General features: G+C 46.3%; 1 protein-coding gene across 2 annotated transcripts in view; it reads right to left on the bottom strand.

Annotated features, from left to right (window-relative positions):
* Positions 1–16,872, bottom strand: part of aff2 (AF4/FMR2 family, member 2) — a 175,809-nt gene that overhangs the window by 52,864 nt on the left and 106,073 nt on the right. For both annotated transcript variants that reach the window (XM_064329362.1, XM_064329361.1), the window contains exons 6-8: positions 15,028–15,064; positions 14,737–14,791; positions 1,969–2,020 (exon numbers count right to left, since the gene is read on the bottom strand). In XM_064329362.1, the coding sequence (XP_064185432.1) occupies positions 1,969–2,020; positions 14,737–14,791; positions 15,028–15,064 (144 nt within the window). The remainder of the gene's footprint in view (positions 1–1,968; positions 2,021–14,736; positions 14,792–15,027; positions 15,065–16,872) is intronic.

Here is a 16,872-nt window from a genome sequence, read left to right as displayed (position 1 = left end):
CGGCTCATGGCAGAGCCGTGGCAGGCTGATCACGTTAGCGCTGTGTTCGCGTCTGTGCTGATGATCAGGCCTGCGTTAGGCACAGGGCGGGAGGGGAACCAGGCACACCACAGTGCACTGAGAACGTAACACAAGACTGTAAAATAGGCTGGGATGTAACACTTGCTTAACTGCCGGGATATACACACACAGATAGACAGACAGACATGCACACACACATGCGCACACTCGCACACATGCACGCATGCACACACAGACACACACGTATACACACATTTGCACAAACACACGGACACACAAAATCACACATATACACACATTCACACAAACACACTCACACACACGGACAAACCCACTCGCACACACAAACCTGCACACACATTCACGCAAACATACACACACGCACGCACGCGCGCGTACACTCAAACAGTAAAGCTGAGTAGCTTTGTGGGCGGCATATCAAAACCTCCAGCTTGTTGATTTAAGCACGAGTCAAAAGGGCTTTACTCATAATAACTATCATTAAATCACAGAGGGAGCAGAATGAGAGCTACACTCATGAAAGTTGTACGCAGCTATATAAATCTTCAAAGTATTTCACCATAAATACCTGGGGAAAAAAAAACATCCCCACAATCTTTCATTACACCTCGCCATTTCAGCCTAAGCTTAATTAATGTGGGCGGAGCGGTAATTCGAACTTTTCTTTGACTTTCCTTGCATTGCTCCAGCGTGTCTCCCTATAGATAGGTCTGCAGAGAGCTGATAAAATGGATGTCACGGAAGCATTTACAGTCCTCGGCTGTACAGCGTGTGCCGTTAAAAAAAGAGTGCGTATTCTTTGTTTACACCGCGTATCTGAAATAAGCCCCTATGGTTACCCTTGGAGTCCAGAGAAATACTGCACTGAAAATTCCAACACAGACGCCACTTATTAATTTACGAGAAGATGAGGAGAGAACATCGAGATATATTTTAAAATTAAAATAAGCAGAAATTTAAAAGCTTAAACATACATATTTTGCTGATAACTTCGTCAGAGCATTCCGTGTCGACGTTTTGGAAGAAAAGCAATCACTCACGGAAAAAAAATCAGAGAAGTACTTTGGTACAGCTGTTATTATTTATGACAACGAATTTGATAATTGGGCCACCTTAAATCTTTGTGAAAAGTATGCTAATAACATTTGAGACACAATAAAATGTTGACACAATAAAATGTTGTTCAATAGTTCTTAATGAGACACACACGCATACAAACACACACACACACACACGCACACATGTATGCAGACACACACAAACAGAAAGCCGGCAGTGACGATGTCCCGATGGAAAGATAGCTATCGTATTTCCGGGCTTGTGGGTTATTTACTGGTTTGCTGAAACGCACACACACGCACCGAGCCGGCTCTGTGGGAAACCCGATGCCTCCGGTTCCTCCGGTCGGCCTGCGGGCGGCCTCCAGACGTTTTACAGTCCCCCCCCGCGCCGCACGGGGCCGTCTGGAGGGCCGGGCGGGCCCGCGGCTCGCCATCGTCACCGTGGCGACACGCTATTGATTTTCCCGCACCGCAGGTCTGATGGCGCGCCCCAGCCCGGCCCACATGCCATCCGCCATCCGCCATCCTGACCGGTCCTCAGTATTTACATTCTGCTTCACTGCCTTTACCCCCCACACCCCCCCCATAGCATCACATTTCTCTGCCTCGTTCCTTTCTTTGGGAAACAGTTTCATTTTACAGGTCCGTCCAATGGACTCCTCCATTAGGAGAGAACTATGTCCAATATACAGCATCAACATGACAGATTATTCATCTTCAATTTTGAATATGTTTTTTGAGGTTTCGTACTAAAAGCATATATGTGCACACTCATGCACACACACATACTGTACATGCACACACACACACACACGCACACACACATAACAGATAAACAGCGGTTAACTGCGAGCACGTGAGTTACCTGTTCACTCTCATCTTCATCACTGCTGAGTTTGAGGTCATCCTCCAGCATTCTGCAGGGACAGACAAAGCACAATCAATCTCAGGTCGTCCCCGTTAGAGACAGCTGTGCTCTCCTCAAAAAAAAAAAAAGAAAAACACAGAAAAGCAAGCAAGGAATTCTCCTTTCATCAACAAACACACACTGCCGAGAGCCTTTTTTTTACCAACACTTTCTTTTCATTTCTGTAAATGGGGAAGGTTGGAGCCCTCGGAGATTTTGAAAAGGCACCAGATTTTAATGCGTTTTCGTCAATAGAAAGTTTGGGCCCCACTGTTCCCAGTTTTTTGAAAAGACGAACGCGCCGCGCCTCTAAATTATTGTTAAATACTCTAATCTCCAAAGGGACTCTGCTCGCTTATTTTCAGCACTTCAAAATGTTTAGAAAGTTTTTTTTTGTGGGGCTTTGTGAGAACGCAGTAATCTGTGGGATCCAACGTTCCTCTGCGACAAAACACATAACCAGAACAGTAAAACCCACTGGTGATTTAGAATTGCATTTAAAGAGATTTACAGTGCACAATTCTACATAATATCTTTCAAACAATGTGCTGTGTGTTGCTCTCTCTTTAACAATAGCCACTTATATGCTTTCAATTAGAATAGCATGATCAGACTCACAATAGACTGGAAGGAAAGTCAAGCCCTGGAGTGAAAAACGCAGTCGATTAAAAAGGGACAGTTTGGCAGTGCTAATTTCATCTGACAAATGGCTATGAGGTTCTGACATCATCCTAAAACACAGTAAAATCACCACCAGGTGAACACTTGCCGACCTACATTTTTGGGCGAAAAAAAAACAGCAGGCCGTTTTGCAGCCACTAAAACACGACAGGGCAGTAAAAGTGTGAGGAATTTTCCCCTGAACTTCGAACAATAAAGAAACCTTGTAAAAAAGGAAATGTGTTTAAAGTTTAGTTTTCTATGACCTAAGCTATTCGTGCAGCATCTTAGATTGAGCAGAACTTTGAACAAAACTTCCAGTCATTATCCGGCTAATATTTTACAGATGTCAGGAGAAATCTACACACAATGCCAGGGTGTGGAGAGAAAGAGTCATATATGGGTTTACAGGCTATTGGAGTCTAACTGTGCATACGTGTGTGTGCGTGCGTGTGTGTGTGTGTGTGTGTGTGTGGGTGCGTATGCTTGTGTGTGTGTGTGTGTGTTTGTGTGCCTGTGTGTGCATTTTTTTGGCCGACATATTGTTGGCTTTTATTTGTGTTAAAGTAATTCATGCTAGACCTCAAAACAAAACAATAACAATAAATAACAGTAAATCAATAGATAAGTATCAAAAAAAAAAAAACAATGTGATTTCAGAAAAAAACAGAAGCTTGTTGAAAGCAAACTGAAGGGAATGGAGTTTAAAACAGAAACGATCTTGCATTACAAGATGTGGCACGCGATTTGAGCCAACGCATTTGCCTTTAACTTTCTATAATTATCTAATATCTAAGCATAAGAGAACATAATTAACAGCACAGACAGCAACGTTCACTCGAACACACAGCAGCTCCTTGCGATACGCCAGAGTCCTGAAGAGGAAGGCAGCAGTATCCTGTTGCCTGCCTGTTTTAAGCAACGATCAATGCCCAATACAAATGAGTAGATTGATTTTTCTTAGAAAACTACAAATGCACAAGTAATGGAAACCTTGCATAAACACAGTGAGTTTTACAGTTCATAAAGCCTGCCCACCACTAAATTCTTTTTCATCCCATATGAGATCTGATCAGGAATGTATTACAAATAACCCCAAATGAAGTGGAACAGACCTGACCAGTTTGAGAAGAACAGGGAAAGTGTAATTTAATCAGTCATTGGTGTTACTGTAAACACTACATTCACTCTACAGTTGTAAGGAAGGCAATGGGTTAAAGTGGCCTTGTGTGCATAATTGCTGGTTTGGATTTCAACTTGGACTTTGGTTGTGGTTGTAAAACAAGTAAGAGGCTCACGAAAAGAAACTGCAACCTTCTGACATACTGTACACTATCTAATATACATCACGTTTATTCCTGTGCAAGGATAATCTGATTTAGCAAAGACTAACAGGCCTAAACTAAACAGACTACAAAGCATATGTGTCGTCCCTTTTCAATCTATTTCCTCAACCTGACCACATTATGACAGATAAGGAGATGCGGTATGCTCCTCGTAAAAGCTGGCCTCATGCTTTACCAGCTTTAAGACACAAACAGCAGAGAACGAGAGCAGTAAAATTCATAGCTCAGGCAACTCACAAAGAACAGCTGTCATCTTTTCATCTTTTAGTGAAAATAACGGTTTTCTTTCTAAATCTGTACCAGTGTACCCATCGAATGCAGGTAGCAGTGTTTCTAACTAGTGTCAAAAATATTCAGGATTGAATCTTTCAGTCCTTGAGTTCACTTTCTCATCAAAAAAACAAAAAGTTTTTAAGACTAACTTTTTTAGGAACTGTTCAGCTAAATAAAGTTTGCTTCTGTCAAGGCTTCTTCAGTGGAAGCTTGGAAAACTTGTTTCTTTTTTTTTTGTTTTAGGAAATGGTCTGACCAGCAAGTCAGACATGGGGTCAACTCCAAGAAATTCTATCTGTAAAATAACAGTTTAGGGAATAAAACATAGCCAAGGAAGGTACAGTTCCTGTATTTTTCCAAGCATCTGGAGGAATCAGACCGGGGATGTGTAAATTAAAATGTCAAACTGTGACAAAATTGGGCCACGCTTTTTCTTGAGTGTAAATCTGAAAGCGTAGTATACCGCCCTCTTGAGCATGTTATTACTGCTTTATATGGTTATAAGAAACACACTGTTTCATGCTTCTGATGCCATACAGCATATGCTGTGGATTAAAAAAAACCATGACGATATGTCACTGTCACTGCATAATCCACAGTGAAACACAATTATTATTTATGAAATATTACAGCTTATTACAGCTTATCTCAGCTACCTCAACTCATTTCACTATGATTTAAAAAAAATATTGAATTATGACCAGTGATGAGAAGTGTTTAAGCTTCAGTTGTGACAGTGTTAGGTTATAAAGGTGTTATTACTCCTCTACTAATATTTAATAGATGCGTAGTAACACCTTTATGGGCTAACATTGCAACATTGGAGACGGCATGTGCACAATATATTTTAAAACAACTTAAATACTCATCCCAGAAGAGTAAATACTGATCTCACGTATGCTGCAATGCCAAATCAGAGGAAAATTGTAGTATTAACTGTAACAGTTTGTAAAATGAGACAGGTATGACCATAGAACCTTACTTACATAGATTTTCCAGTACATTGAAAAGGTTAACCAACTGTCTGTCTTGTTTTAATATCATATCTCATTTAAAGTGGGTTTCCTTCAGTGACTGTTATACACAGATCCAAATCCTGCACTATTCCCTTGTGTATAAGTCCATCACTCCATGATTCACTTGATGCTTTTCACAAAATGCTGTTTTTTCCACCACACACACCATACCACACTACGCCACGCCAGTCGGGCTCCGAGTTTTATTAACGCGAGGAAACCGGACGGCGTCGATCCGCCAACTCCATTAGCCGCGACCGCTGACGTCTTCACAAACGATGCAGACGAAACCTGAGACTCCACCTGCCACAGCGGGACCTCGGAAAGGGCCACCGCAGGAGTGGTCGCAGCCTCACCGAAAGCAAACCCCCTTTTTTCGAAAGCAGAGTTCACGAGGTTCTCCAACCGACGGGACGTATACGCCCACTCCGGTGGGTCTTTTTATTTACTACCCGATTCCTGCGGTTCACGGCGGGGTGAGGATTGGATTAAGAGAGGCCTGTAATTTAATTTGGAAGAGGGGACTGGGGATGGATTTGGTGGGGGGGACTAAGGAATCATTCCATGTTAAATAACTGTAGTGTGAGAGTATGATCAAGTAAATTGCCCTCTTTATGTCAATATATTTCCCGCAGTGCAACCCACCGGAGAGACACAGACAGAGGTACAAAAACAAACAAAAATAAAAGTAACTAAGTACCCCTCATTGCCCCAGATGGAGGCAGCCTCCGCGAAAATTGAAAAATACCAAAGTACAGGCATGAGTCTCGTCAGAAACAGAAGAAAGCGAAAACCGAAATAAAAAATATTTTGAAAAGCTCAGCCGGGACACATCCGGCGCGGGCCCCTGACCCGAACTGGTACGGAGAGAGTGATTTCTCAGCCCTTAAAGCGCCTATAAGAGTCACTCATGCACGCTGTCGAATGTCACCGCGGTCCAAAGTGAGCACAGAGTTACAGCCGCGCTTTGGCGGTGTGCTTGCTGGGCCGCGCCGGTCGGCGGGAGGGGGACCTGGGGAGAGATGGAGGGAGATCACGCAGGGAGGAACACAGGGGAGATGGAGGGATCAGAGTGGGGGGGGGGGGAGAACAGGGGATGGAGGGGGGGGGGGCAGAGGACGACAGGCTCCGGCTTGTGTAGCACAGCTGGTCGCGCTGAATACCCAGCCTCTTTTAGCGTCTCTTGGCGCCATCCAGCCAATTAATATAATTACAGCTGGGGGAGGGGGGGGAGGTAACCCCTGTGGTCATTACACATCAGGTTACCCATAATCCCTCCCATTGTTGTCCTCATGCTACCTGTCAACACGTTTGGAAACAAGGCTTTCTCCCTTTCCTGGCCAGTTTTCTGAAAGACCGAGGGCCTGCAAAAGCCAAAATTGTGATTTAATGATCCTGTCTGCCAGTCCGCAAAATGAGGTCTGTAAAGATAATGTTGAATGTAAGCTGCCGTTGCCAACTGAGTAAGTTATAGTGTTTTGAAAACAGAGACCACGCTCGGGTCCAAAAGAGGGGGTTGCAGCCATTGTTGTTGGTAACGGTTATTATATTTCCCCGTCCAGCCTTTTCAAACTGCTCGAATGGAAGGAAGAGTGAAATTGAACTGATGAAATAGCAGATGTCTTCAATTTCATTTTTTTTAATCTTCCCCAAATATTAAAGCTCCCTCCATGATGATTAAGCAAACGCCCGTAAACACAGAGCTTTCAAAATAAATTTGTGAACTAAACTCTTGCGGATTATCGGACCCTACAAATTACATGTGGTCAGAGCATCAATTTTCTTTTTTTTGTTTCAGGGCAAATTTAGCAACAAATGAAAAAAACTGCATTCAACATCGCACATGCGAAACCGAGCAGCCGCGTCCAAGGGGAATTTAACGATGTTCTCACAGGCAGCACATGTGAACCGCAGTTCCAAGAATCTGGGCGAAAACAGGGGCATCGCCACAGGGGAGAGCCCGGGCAGGAACAGAGCGGTATTGTCAGAAGACACGCTCTGGAGAACCTGCGGAGAAGCTCAGCGGAGGACAGAAACGGCATCGGTGCTCCCGGGTTCATTACTGGAGCCGCACAACGCACGTCCAGGGAATTGCACAAGCCGTTACAGGCCTTTCAGCTACACTTACACCTCCCCGAGACCGGAGTGTGATTCTAATCCCGGCTACCTTTCGAAGGCTGCCGATAATTACCGCCTATCATACGCAGATAGGGATTATTATGAACGGATCGGCTAAAGAAACGCCAGCGAGATAGTTACGCACTGAATATGCCCTTTGTGGGTATATTTACGAGCATGCATTATGTGCATATATATGCGTATGATTACAGGACGATATAACTACAATGAACAGACACTAGAGAGCGAACCGTGATGTGTTTTTTTTGGAATTGGAACTCCTGGGCACCGTGAGAACTTGGCATCCGCAGAGCAGACATCTTGAGGGCAATGCCAGCATTCGTTGAAATATACGGGCCCCTATATTATTTTCTAGAAACGTTATCTTTTCAACGGTGTCTTCCACTGCAAGAGTTAAGCTGGCCATAGAGAACACATTTAACATAGCCTGCCTGCAGTATGTATGCAGGCACTGCCAAGATCTGTTTCCCATTTTGCGCTGAGCAATGAATATTTAGAATTAATTATTTTACACGGTTTGTTTTGGAATGCACATCTGCACCAAAATTAATTAATTATATATATATATATATATATATATATAGAGTGAGAGAGAGAAAGAGAGATAGCGATGTATTCAGCGATGTATATATATATATATATATATATATATATATATATATATATATATATATATATAGAGTGAGAGAGAGAGAGAAAGAGAGATAGCCATGTATTCAGCGATGTATATATATATATATATATATATATATAGAGTGAGAGAGAGAGAGAAAGAGAGATAGCCATGTATTCAGCGATGTATATATATATATATATATATATATATCATTAAAGGCTTGAAATTGACAGTTTTCATACACAGCTTTCATTTTCATTAAATTGTTTATCGCTCACAGTACATGTGTCACTGGGAGATAATTGCACACATCCATCAGGCTCTCTCCGGCAGACATCTTGACCCCTTTTGTGCCGGCTGTCGGGTCGCGGAGTCACAGCGCCATAAAACAACCTCTTCCTCTAAACCCGCCCCCCCCCCTTCCCCTGTCCCCACCCCCCGTACCCCCCCCCCCGCCCCTCTCGCCCCTCTCCCTCCCACTTCATTATTGTTATTATCATCGCTATTACACATTTCTCCGGTTATTTTTGTATCGACCACCGTCGGTGCCAAATTGCCACTTAGGCCGGGCCCACTGGGGTTTTTGTTTGACGGCGACGGCGGCTTTTGTTAAGGGGAGGCAGCCCATTTAGCCGGGAGCGGCGTGACAGCTCCACAATAGCGGCCGCCTCCCCCCCCCGGCGAGCATCCAGTTGTCGAGCAGCAGGGGATTATGGGAGCCCGGAGCCAGGGGGGTTCGCCGGTCGCTGTCATTCAGTCCCTCTCCACCACACCCCTCCCCCCCCCACCCCCTCCCCGCCACCTGGCGCTGCGCTCCCGCTGCGCACCGCGCTCCTGTCCCCGGGAGACGGCCCGTGTTCGCCGCGTTCTAAAATGACACCGCGGGATCTCATGGCTCCCTTCAGCGAGGTCATTGGTCAGGCAGAACTGGTCCCGTCTCCATTTGAACGCTGAACATCCGTTACAGAGCTGAGGTTTTGGGAAGGGGGGTCAGAGGTTCCCTGCCTAAGTGGGAGGGGGATGTCACTTCTCTTCATTGAGGGGTGAGGAGACACATGCATTTACCTGCAAAGGTAGGAATCTCCTGCATGTGGTTATTTTCCTTCTGCAGTGAAATTTACTTAATCGAATCAATCACCCTCCAACTGTGCCAGTCAACTTCCAGCACGGGAAACTGCCCTACTGGAGTCCTGCTGGTAAATAGATATGCTGTGCATCCCATTCAGTGAGCTGTGTGTGCATGGATTTGCATGTGCATGTGGGTGTTTGCTCGCACATACACTTGAACACACACACACGTACACGCACACACACACACACAGACACACACAGCACCTGATGCTAGTGCTCTGAGATGGTAGAAAAGTCTGCAGTGTGTGTGTGTGCTTGTGCGTGTGCATGTGTGTGCATGTGTCAGTGTGTGCTTGTGAGTCTGTGCAAGCGCATCTGTGTGTACGTGTATCTGCATGCATGTACATGTTTTCCTGTGTGTGCACATTTGTGTGTGTCTGCGTCATGGTGTGGGAAGGATGTATGCCTGTGTGTACAGTATGTGTGTGTGTACAGGCATGTGTGTGTATACATGCGTACGTGCATGCTTGCATGTGTGCATGCGTGTGCACGCGTGTGAAGACCACTGCCAAAGCAAAGGAGAACTCAGCAGGCTAAAGACTCCTCTCCTTGGAAGCCTGGGATTCCACCCAACTGACCTCTCTTTCATCTCACCCCTTCAATGGCTTAATTGGGCCGATTACGAGCATAATCACTAATTGATTTCATTTTTCGGCGCCGTGGCACAGCCCAGGTGTGAGACGGTCGCCTTGCGGCAGCTTCCATTAGCGGCTGCCACGTCTCTCCGGCTCCTGGCCCCCGGCGCAACTGGAGCCGAACGGCAACCGAGAAAATACCGCTAACCTTTCCACTCCCGCGACATCGAGCGCGCAGGGGCGAGGAGATGCCGCGTCGGCCGCCAGGCCGCCAGGCCGCCAGGCAGGGAGCAGACGGCCAGCGGCGGGATGGGCCGCTGATAGAGGTGTAAACGACACGAGAAAGAAAAACCCAATAACGCTGGAAAAAGCCAAAGAGATGAAAATCGATATTTCAATTTGGGGCTTTTCAAGGGGTAACGGATCCCCTGGATGAAAAGGGAGACTTTGAGCACGGCACGTGGACAGGGCGTCGCAGAGAAGTCCAAGGACATCGGTCCTGCGGCGGGGTGGGGGAGGGGGAGGGAAAGGGGGGGGGGTGGTATTCAGTTAACGCGGCAGAAAGATGCGCGCCCTCGCCATCCTCGGCGGTCTCTGCTCCGCGGCGATAGCGCCGTGCTGCCACGGCGGCGACGGCGGCGGCGGCGACTCAGCGGAAATTAGCATAAGCCCCGACTGAGACGATTCTCACGCCCAGCGTCCGCCGCAACGCTCCCCCCCCACCCCCCCACTGCACCACTGCGAAATCATTTATACTACTTCCCAATCTTTTGGCAGGTTTGATTGCCCATTTTGTACGGGTTGCGGTGGTGGTGGGTGTGGGGGGTGGGTGGGGAGCGTGGGAGGGAAATCTACAGCTCTGGAGGTTTACAAGCCTGGGAATGACTTCATCTGAGGCAAGCGGACCTGTCTGGTAGGATGGATGGGGACGAGCGGGGTATAAAAACCGCGGCGGAAAGTGCCGGATCAGACCGGAGGGTTCCTGAAGCCCCCTTCTCAGCTCTCGGGCTAGCGCTCACGGCGTAGGCTTTTGATTTAGAGGCCCTATCTGGCCTCTGCCATGGAGACAGCCCGCGACATACAGACGTCCTCATTCATCTTCAGACGTCTTCCCTCTCCTGCGAAACGGCTTATTTAGATTGGCCGACAGCCATTTCCGACAATCTGGTTCTTTGGAGCTTGGCTCGAGCAGAGTGGAGCATCGCGCAGGGAGCTGTGTTAGCATTAGCGCCGAAAGACGTTTTTTTTTTTTTCTCCTCTGTACGAAGGCTAGGGGCGACTTTCCTCACTGCCTCTACCCCTGCAGCTAAGAAAACATCTGAGCTTTTCATTCACAGTCACCGTCCAAGTAGGAAATCAGGCCACATCTCTGCCCGGTGAAGAAAGTACATTCATTCACTCTTGCTTGTGATGAGAAAATAAAGCCAACTGTCATCAATTTAGCCCGAGTATTTATCTAGAGAATTGCCTGGAAAACATTAACTGTACTGGAGTTATTCTGTAAAATGTTCTATTGATTGTAGGGTTTTCTTTTTATATATTAACATGTGCCTTTAGTACAAGTACTGCATTCACAAGAACCCTTTTCAAAAAGTAGTTTGCAGAACTGTATCACCTCGAACATCGCAGAAACAGACCGTGCCATGGTAGCAGAAGTGATTACTCCACACACACGATTTTACTACACGCCACCAAAATAATACAAAGAAACAGAGAGTTCTTCTTAAAAAAAAGAAAAAAAAAGAAAGAAGAAACAAAATGTGCCTTCGCTTTCAACAAAAGACCTCATTTCCAAGATTCGGGTTGCCATGGCAGCGGCTTGAATCTTAATTTGGTGTGAAAGGTCACCAGGGGTTGTCAGACGGAGTTCTCCGTCGGCATCATTAGCGTCGTCGAGCCGACTCCTCTCGCTCCGAACCTCCCGAGCTGGCGGGGAGCAGCCCGTCTCCAGTCCTCCCTCCACGTGGGCTCCTCCGCCGCCGCCGCCATTGACGGCTAATTATCTCTAATGAATTCCAGCTCGATGTTCCTCTGATTCAGTCCGCGTCTTGGCTTTAGATGTTCCGAATGGCATGTGACTCCGAGCCGTAATTAATGGCCAATTAGACGACGGCGTTCAGACGACGTTCAGGCGGCGCAATCCGGCCGACTTCCTGCTCGTCTTCCGCGGCGACGGCGTTTTGCGGCGAACGCGATGTCGCTCGACGGCACAGAGCGGCGTTTGTGAAAACGTACGTCACACAAAATGTGTTTACGGGAAACGCGCTGACATCACGGCTGTTTGCTTTACAGCGGTGTTAACCAACCTTGTTCGTGGAGATCTGCCAGTCCTGTAGGTTTTCACGTCAACCCTGATCTGACACACCTGACTCTACTAAGTAGCAGCTCGACGAGATCTCCAGCTGTAGAATGAGGTGTGCTTTGTTACGGATGGAGCAAAAGCCTACAGGACTGTAGATCTCCAGGAACAGGGATGGGCAGCCCTGCTCTAGCTGGAGAATGAGGTGTGCTTTGTTAGGGTTGGAGCGAAATCCTACAGGACTGTAGATCTCCAGAAACGGGGTTTGTTACCACAGCTTTTTACGAGGACGGTGTGTTTTTTTTTTTTTTTTTTGCGACAGCCTATAACTTCTCCGAAACGGCGGCGTCGGCGCTACTTGACTGTGACTAATGCCTGGCACAACGTAAATTACAGTCCTGATCACCAGCATCAGCGCTGAAGTGGCGTGGCAGGATAACTGCAGCCGTTGTGCTGGTTTAGGGCTCCCCGCTGAGATAAACTCCAAATGGATCCCGCTAACTGCATATTAATGGACAATTAAGGCTCTTGAGGGATGAGTCGAAAAGCAAAGATTCATTCGAGAGACGTCCCCAAATTCCCGGCTCCTCCTCACATTAAAACGGAACCCAATCTCACAAAGACAATATATTCACAGTATTCATCTCCATTTCTTCCCGACTGTCGTCTCTCTCTCTCTTTTTTGGAAGGAGGTTTTTTTTTTTGTGTTTTATTTTCACCCTCTCACGCGTTTTTCGAGAGTTGGGTTGACGTTTCGTGGAGAGAAAAGCCTCCCTGTGGCTTTCTCCCTTCCACGGAAATTTCAGGTATAAGTAGGCATGGCAACGGCGGCCTGTTTGATTCCCAGTCCGATGAGGCATACGCGGAGCAGGGTAATCCAGCACGACAGGGGGATGCTTTGACAGCGTCTAGCAGCCAGGATGTTGTGCAGTATAATTCAATGGAGAAGTGTTGGTCAGGGGAGCTACAGTCCATCAAGTCATAGTCTGGTCGGGGGCCATAACCTGGAGGCCAAACTTCAGGGCCCCACGCTCAGCATATTGAATGAGTGCTTGTCTGGAGGTCCACAGCCAGCTGGGATGAGGTGGCAGGGACGCAGACACTGTCCCGACCGGCCAGGAATACCGACCACACAGACCAACTGCAGGTCATACTCAATGCTTACTGATACAGCATACTACACACACAGTACACACAGTTTATTCCTCATGAGGGGGCAGCACTACCTGGCCTTCTGGTTTTTGTTGTTTTGTTGTTTTTTTTTCTCCCCAACACTTAACTGAACAATTAAAGCACTCAATAGCAGCTTAATCACTTCATTTCAGGTATAAACGGGTTTCTGGTTTAAGGGCAGGAACATTGATCAGCATGCCGTGATTTGCATGATTGCGAGAGGCGAGAAGTCGCAGGCTGCCTGGACTCTCGGTGCAGCCCACCCCAGTACCCTTTTTAAAATTCAGCGAGAATCTAATATGCAACTTTCCTCTGAGAATATCTGAACAAGCCTGGATATTAACTACCGCATTCTGCGCGATATGGAAATTCCTACAAGCAAACTCGAGCGCTGCCAAGACAACTTGGATATGCGACTTCACAGGGCCGTACGAGCTCGCAATCCGACAAAGGCGCACTCATACCACTCATACAGCTATTCTGTCGGGGTGGCTGGCCCGTTTTAACACTGCCATTCACTCACGCTTACTCGACAGTTCCACTGTTCGCAGCAGAAAGAGACAGTGGCACTGCTTGACTGACTGTCGATCCATTCAGCTCCACCGTGACAAAGCCGGTATTGACAAAAAAATGTTCAGAAATGTACTTGGGCCCGGCTTTCACTAAACATTTGGACTAGATAAATCTTTTAAGTACACGCGATGCAGCTGAGGAAAAGAAAAGACCATCTCTTTTTTTCTATATTGACAAAAAGAGAGAACGAAGTCTGTACCACAGAGGAAGAACTGAACTTGGCAAAAATCAGGACTTTCATTAAGTCCCTGAAAGCCTTTGTTTATGTAGCGCCACACGAGTCATCCATGGTCTCGGCCTATTCAGAAGACAGCGTTGCTGTCGTTGTATCGAAAACAATGACGCATTCACATGCGTGCTGTGAACTGCGCGCTCCTCTATTCCTTCTGTTATTGTTTCTGCAGGGCACCAGAGAAATCCAACATAAATTTTTTACTGAATCTATGTCTTCCACATCTGTTCTGGGCCAGTAATGGCTTTTGCACCCCACATTCTGAAAACCCAGGACCAGAGCCCAGATTTATCATAAAGCACTTCATCACGCCTGTCTGTGACCACAATGCTTTCTAAAAGAGAAGCAGACCTCCCACACCCATGAGCTCCAATGCGTGGTTGTCTTCCTACCGCTGCTCGTTTGACTATACAGCAGCAGCAGCAACTTAATGCTAAACACTGGATTGGTTAGCATGGCAGCAAAAACAAAAAACATTTTTTTTTTTGTAGTACCATCGCAGAACAAGAGCATCAGGGAAGGGTTTATGGGAAAAAGGCTGGATTTTGTGTTTGTCTGTGAAGAGAGCTCACTACAGGAGGGGCTTTTCCTGGCTTTCTCAGTCAAACTGTCTCTCTGTCTCTCTGTTTCTCCAAGAAACCAAGGGCCGAACCCCCCTGGGCTTGCGAAAAAATTAATCTCATGAATACTCACGACTTCTGTGGCACCGGCTTGGTCGCGGTCTTGTTCCCAGAAACATTGCACCGTTCTGCAAAAAAAATCATTTACATTTAAATGTCAGCGTGCTGCGATTGAAGAAATCCCGTCCTTCACCCTGCCCACTGACAGCACAGCAGGTCGAACAACGCGTCAAACAGCACAACATTTCAACCAAAACTTGCACAAATTACGCAACTGTGCTGCATAATTTGCACTTCAAAACTCACATTAACACAACCATACAGGGATTTAAATTGGCAAATGGACAGGAAATAGTCAACTTACTTTGGCCATTGTATCCTGAGGTTAAATGTTGCGATTCCTATAAGAGAGGGGAACAGAAACAAATGGGCATTAAATATTTTAGCGCACACTTAGGTAATACAAAGAAACAAACAGATGGAGAAAAAAAAGGAGATCGCCGTTGGACCTAATTGATTTTACACTAATATAATTAGAGAGCACACAGCTCATGTCAATGTGTGGGGCTGTGCAGGGGGGAAACATCTTATTTAATAGACGGCGCCATTAAATTGGGATTTATAGACAGCACTTATTTGAAAAGTCATTCAGGTCAGGCTATGAGATTCAGCCCATGTCCTATTAAGGCACAAAATGGCAGAGCTTTAGCTGGAGAATGAGGCATCATGGGACTTGATGGAAGGGGGTTGGGGAAGGGGGGGGGGGGGGGAGATGACACTCAGAGCTGGTGAATCTGCTGGAGGACAATGGAGTGCATCCTGAGTGAGTCATGCAGCAGTGCAGAGAGGCTAAAATACAACTTTAAGGTTGGAGGCTTCAAACAAAAAAAAAAAAAATGAGGAAAAAAAAACAGATCTACTATTTGCTTTGGAGAAATGAATTATTACGCAGCTGCCCGACATCCTTTGAGCCGGGAAGGCCAGTGATTGCAGGTGATTGTCCCCGGATGGCCGTCTGAAGTTATAGGAGAGACGCGGCTATCAGACGGTGCTCCCTGACCCCCATCATGATGCGGGTCTATGGCCAAATGTTTTTCTTTTTTTATTGGGTTTTTTTGTTTCCTCTCCTCTCTCCTCTCAGTGAATGACAGCACTTCTTTGGGAGAGATATCTTATTTTCGCACACCGCCGCGAACGATAAAACAAAGACGCATTTAAATAAATGATTTAAAAAGAACCTTTTAAAAAATATATACCTTTAAAAAAAAAACACTCCAAACCCACTTCAGTCAGTTTTGCATGTCAAACGGGGCATACATTCTTTTGGGCATGACCGCATTTGTTAAAAAAATTCACTAAACGATTCCCTTGATGTCTGATTCCATTAACCAGTAAACCTGTGTCCCTTTTAGTGGAGTTTTCCTTTCTTTTGTTTGTTTTACTCCACTGTTGCCACGTCTTTCAGTGGACAAGGTGGAGAACAGGCGGATTCACGACAACGATAAAACACCCTGTTCTACCCCTGGTTGTTCTACCCCTGGGGGGACGTCGAGGGTCACCTGTCTGCCGGAGTCTGCCCTCCTGGGCACCACACACAGATAAATGCCACTTAAGGAGTCTGAGGTTATCACAAAACACTCTTTTCTTGGTTCTACAGAAAAAAAAGACTATATTTCTTTCCTGTTCAAGGCTAACTTTAATTAATCTGAAGAGATGTTCAGTATATGTAATCCTGGTCTCTTCTTCTTTGTCATCTCATGTTTTTTTTTATAATACTTCTAGCATCTCCATGAAGTGCATCTCTCTGGTAATGTAGATGGCAAACAATTACAGACAAGTACGGCAGATCATTACTGATTCTCCTCAAAGTTCACAACCAGCGAAGGTGAAAAACAAGAAGCACAACAAACAACCTTGTCGACTGAGTCAACCACACATGCACACGCAACACACCCCAAACGCACGCACAACCCCCGCACCCCGCAGCACAGCACCGCCGCACCCCGCACAGCACACCACAATCACACCCACACACCACGACACAAACAACTTACAGACATGACGTGCAACGCACACACTCACACACAACACACACACAGCACACACACACACACCACACACACACACACAGCACACACACACACACACCACACTACAGCACACATCATGCACACCACACACGCACACACACACACACACACACACACGC

The sequence above is a fragment of the Anguilla rostrata genome, chromosome 3, assembly GCF_018555375.3.
Source record: "Anguilla rostrata isolate EN2019 chromosome 3, ASM1855537v3, whole genome shotgun sequence".
Classification (NCBI taxonomy): domain Eukaryota; kingdom Metazoa; phylum Chordata; class Actinopteri; order Anguilliformes; family Anguillidae; genus Anguilla; species Anguilla rostrata.
Note: the sequence above shows the minus strand (reverse complement) of the source record. Positions and strands in the feature narration are given on the sequence as shown.